Source organism: Berghia stephanieae, chromosome 12, assembly GCF_034508935.2.
Source record: "Berghia stephanieae isolate SIO BIC M18660-M18661 chromosome 12, UCSD_Bste_1.3, whole genome shotgun sequence".
Taxonomy (NCBI): Eukaryota; Metazoa; Mollusca; class Gastropoda; order Nudibranchia; family Aeolidiidae; genus Berghia; species Berghia stephanieae.
Genome location: NC_088371.1, coordinates 2,937,517 through 2,942,516, shown reverse-complemented (window position 1 = coordinate 2,942,516; position 5,000 = coordinate 2,937,517). Strand labels below are relative to the sequence as shown.

General features: G+C 36.0%; 1 protein-coding gene across 1 annotated transcript in view; it reads right to left on the bottom strand.

The window, feature by feature from the left end:
- Positions 1 to 5,000, bottom strand: part of LOC144958310 (sonic hedgehog protein-like) — a gene marked incomplete in the record, with an annotated part of 75,812 nt that overhangs the window by 430 nt on the left and 70,382 nt on the right. The window contains 1 exon segment of the mRNA XM_078890198.1: positions 1 to 3,578. This exon segment is cut by the window's left edge and continues 430 nt beyond it. Within this exon segment, the coding sequence (XP_078746324.1) occupies positions 2,716 to 3,578 (863 nt within the window).

The following is a 5,000-nucleotide window of genomic DNA, read 5'->3' as shown; positions in this document are numbered from 1 at the left end:
GGGGGGGTCCATACGATATGACAACGGAACCAGGAGTCGAAAAGTCTTGACTCCAAAAGTTTCGGAGGATAAGGACTAACTTGATTATTTTTAATGATGCATTTGAAAAATAGTTTTATAATTCATTAATCGAAAAGCTTGACAGTATAGGTTAAAGTTAAATTATATCAAATTATGTGACCCACTGTCTCCAAACGGTGATATGACGGGATGTACAAGGTGATGGAAGTTCTATTTATAGCATCAACCATCAAACTTGGGGTTCGTTTCCCTTCGTGATGGTGGAGAATAAATATTATTTCTTGTATTTGAAAACACGTAACGTTTGTATTTCTCTTTATTTTATTTCTAAAATCATTTTTCGGGATACAAAAACCATCCCGACATCAAACTGTTTGGAGACGGTGGGTTACATAGGTAGTAGGAATTTAATCTTTACCAATTGTGACACAACCTACTAATTTGAATATTTTCTACGAAGACAAAAATTAGATTCACCAGCTGAATTGATTGTTATTCTTCTAACAAGAGTACAAAATCCTCCCGGTGATTTAGCTATGGAGATGTTTGATAATTTCTAATTCGACAACATTTAGACAAAAATTATCAAGGTTTATAAATGTATTTGGGTTGTTTTGTTTTGGCTTGGAGAGACCTAAAATATTCCCCAAATTGTCTTGATATCAGAAATGAGTGACATGATTATTTGAATAATTAACCTAATTCAATCATTTATGGATTTATCTTGTTTTATATCGTATTTCAGATCTTAAAATCTTAATTTGTGTAAATCTATTTACACAATCATACGTCCATTGAGTTGATCATTAACTGTAAATTATACAATCTTTTTTTTTGTTATTTTGTTTTTTAAAACTTAACTCATCGACAAATTAAAAAGTTTTATCAGTTTCTCACGTTCCATTTGCAGATCTAACCAGTCATAAAAAACATATTAATTATTTTTTGTATCTCATTTTGACCAAATTTTAACACCTTCACGTCATATATCGATAACTCAAGATGGCCGCCGATTTGTCTGAATAATTGAAACTTGAGATTTATCTTAGTCAAGTTTGAAAATATCAAAAGTTGTAAATCAGGGCGCAGACAGACTTGGGTACGTTATAAGTCTGGAAATTTGTAGATGAAACAGTTCCAGGCAGCTTGAGTGTGGAATTGAAGGCTGGTTTTCTAAAACTCGTTAAGTCGATGTTTCTACTTTTTGAGATTTTCCTTCATGAGATAAATTGAAATGTAAATTTTATTTTAAGCATCATTTGGCAAAATAATTTCCTTATATTTGTGTGAATTTGAAGTTTACGAATGAGAAATTTTAGGGGAAATAATCCTCAATATTATCTCAAAATGGAAAAAACGGAGTTAGGGAGTTTTGGAAAACCAGTCTTTAATTGTTTTGCACACTTATTTATATATTTTTAAAATCTTAGTCATACCTGAGACTTCTCCACAATCGAGGACCATCTTAAACTATCGATAAATACAGTAAAACTGTTAAACTATCGATAAATACAGTAAAACTGTTAAACCATCGATAAATACAGTAAAACTGTTAAACTATCGATAATACAGTAAAACTGTTAAACTATCGATAAATACAGTAAAACTGTTCATGCCAAAAAGAGTGAGGGCATTTTTTTCCCTTTATACACTCACGTACTGAATCAGAAAACCCACTGCCAGTATGTCCTAATTTTTAAGGTATGAAATCAAGAGTTATTTCCCCAATTAAAAATGACAACGATAAATAAATTAATCATCCAATCGGTCAACATGCCGACTTTATCAAGATTCCAAAACTGGGATCGAACCTGATGCAAGCCGGCATCAAAATAATATGAATGTACTTTTAGTCAAAATTTTTAGGGGGATTGGTGGAAGGCACTTGCTAATTACTCATACCTTGGGGCACATTTTTCAGAAGTAAGAAAGATTGAAAAAACATTTGTAATATGTCCAGGAGAATCCAACCAATTTGGGCCTCTCTCGTGTGACAGAACAAAGGAAGAGAGAGACAGAGAGAGAGAGAGAGAGAGAGAGAGAGAGAGAGAGGGAGAGAGAGAGATGGTGATTGAAAAAGATAGAAAGAAAGAAAGATTGATAGATCGATAGATATTTAGATAGATAGATAAAATAAATAGGTAGATAAATAGATTGATATATAGATAGATATATAAAGAACTAGATACAGAGATAAATAGATAAATAAATAAATAAATAAATAAATAAATAAATAGATAAATAGATTGATAGATAGATATATAGAGAAATATATATATATATATAGATAGATAGATAGATAGATAGATAGATGGATAGATATTAGACAGAAAGATAAATAGATAGATAGATAAATCGATAGAAAGATAGAGGGAATACATTTGATTTCTGTCAAACCCCGCTGTTCATATTCAATGGCACCAACTGGATTACACTCCTTGACCGACCAGCACAATTCACTGTCCAAACAGCAATCGACACATCCTTAGTCATGTTGTCTTTTTATCGATAGGAAATTGGAATTCTGAAAATAAGCCAATTCATTTTTTAAAAAGTGCTTTTGAACGATCAATATTAGGTGAAAAAAAAAGCAAACGTAAGTTAATCATATCATATCAAACACATTGAATCTGTAAGAATAGTCCATAACAACGACACAATATTCAATAAATTTGGAGTTTCTTCAGTCACGTTTTACATTGAAATAAATAAATCCATGCCGATAATATTCACAGCCACTTTGTACAAGAATCGCGCATACCAATGCGCACCTTCCGGTTGAACGTGGTAACTTCCGTTCATAGTACCATTATTTCTCACCTCGGAGCTGCTTTCCGCAGAGTCCAAAAGAGGAGACACAAACGGCTCTAAAATCGGCTCAAGCCAGCTGAGGTTAGTAATCGTGAACCTCCACACATCTGAGATAAATGTTTTGAAGGCGTAGAAAGCTCTCATTGGAGCGAAAAGAGAATGGACGAAAGACTCTCTGTTGAGGAAGGCGTAACAAGAGGCGACAACTCCATCGATGACTATCGTTCCTTCAGCAGTGAGAGGAGCGTAGTAGCCTCCCTTTGTGCTCTTCCGAATTGATACAACTCGTTGAAGAGATGTTGAAGTAAAGCCATCGCTATCCCGTTCATCACCATCTTCGTGGTGGTTTAGTTCTCTGTTGTTAGCAACGACTACATAATCACCACTTTTCACATCCTCGGCGAATTTCAAACTCGGGGAATATGTCAGCGATGACGACGGAATTTCTGTTGGGGAACTTGTGGGCGGAAGTTTGGAAGGAGCATCCTGTGCGTGGATGAGGTGTTTGGCTGTGAGAGTTATGCTATGCCCCGTTTCCGTTGTGAGAGTATAAAACAGAGCTAGGTGATCAGAACTCTTGTCGAGGAATCCGATGACGTCACTGTAGACAAGCTGACCCCGAGAGTTCATGGCCAGGACGCTTTGACCTACTTGCAGGTCTGATATAGACATTGTCTGACCTGATGGTACGATGACCTGGCTGTCGGATGAGAAGCAACCTCCAATTTTGATGGCGACAGAGGAATCTGTGGGGAAAAATGAAAATGTAAGACCTTGCCTAAATAAATATTCTGTGATGGTAATTTTCGTTTTTACATTGTCTTATTGACAAATTTATTGTTATATTCAAAGTTGTGTAAAACTGGGAATGTTACAATACAAGCTAAATGAGATTTTGTAATTATTAACTATAGTATAAGGCATTTAAAGAAAAATTCCTATATTCAGCCTTTAGTAAGTTAAGATAAGATAAGATGAGATAAGATGAGATAAGATAAGATGAGATAAGACGAGATAAGATAAGATGAGATAAGATGAGAAAAGATAAGATGAGGTAAGATAAAATGAGATAAGATAAGATGAGATAAGATGAGATAAGATAAGATGAGATAAGATAAGAGGAGATAAGATGAGATAAGATGAGATAAGATAATATGAGATAAGATGAGAAAAGATGAGATAAGATAAACAATTTGAAAAAAAAAGATAAAAATAAATATGATTGGATTGGATCAGTTGAATTCAAACTCTTTACAGTCAAAACCATCAGGTGGATCGGATTGGTCTGGTGCTGATGATGGCACCGTAATTCAAACACTTGACAGTCAAAACCATCAGGAGGATCGGATTGGTCTGGTGCTGATGATGGCACCGTAATTCAAACACTTTACATTCAAAACCATCAGGTGGATCGGATTGGTCTGGTGCTGATGATGGTATGTAATTCAAACACTTTACAGTCAAAACCATCAGGTGGATCGGATTGGTCTGGTGCTGATGATGGCACCGTAATTCAAACACTTTACAGTCAAAACCATCAGGTGGATCGGATTGGTCTGGTGCTGATGATGACAAGATATGAAGTGAGTAGAAAAGTGCCAGAAGACAATAGAGAATAAAAAATTTTTTCGCGGCGGTGGTGGGGTTTGAACCTGCGACCTTATTGGTACGACAACTCCGCCTGGCAGGTGAGAGCGTGGCTCTACCGTGTGAGCTATCCACGAACACAAAAATGTTCGTTTCAAACCCAAAGTCATTTCTAGATCCCTCTCTCACCCACTTCTTGAGATCGCCGATTCGTTCACCACCATCGCGAAGTAATTTTGACCAGCAGTTAAGCTTAATAGCCAATATTTCCATCACAAACATATAACATAGAAACGATTGAGACATTGAGTATGCTCCGGTGTATGGGGTGAATTTTTAATTCAGAAAAGTGAGTGGAGCAGGCACTTATGTTGGTAACAACAAGATATGAAGTGAGTAGAAAAGTGCCAGAAGACAATCGGCGATCTCAAGAAGTGGGTGAGAGAGGGATCTAGAAATGACTTTGGGTTTGAAACGAATATTTTTGTGTTCGTGGATAGCTCACACGGTAGAGCCACGCTCTCACCTGCCAGGCGGAGTTGTCGTACCAATAAGGTCGCAGGTTCACACCCCACCACCGC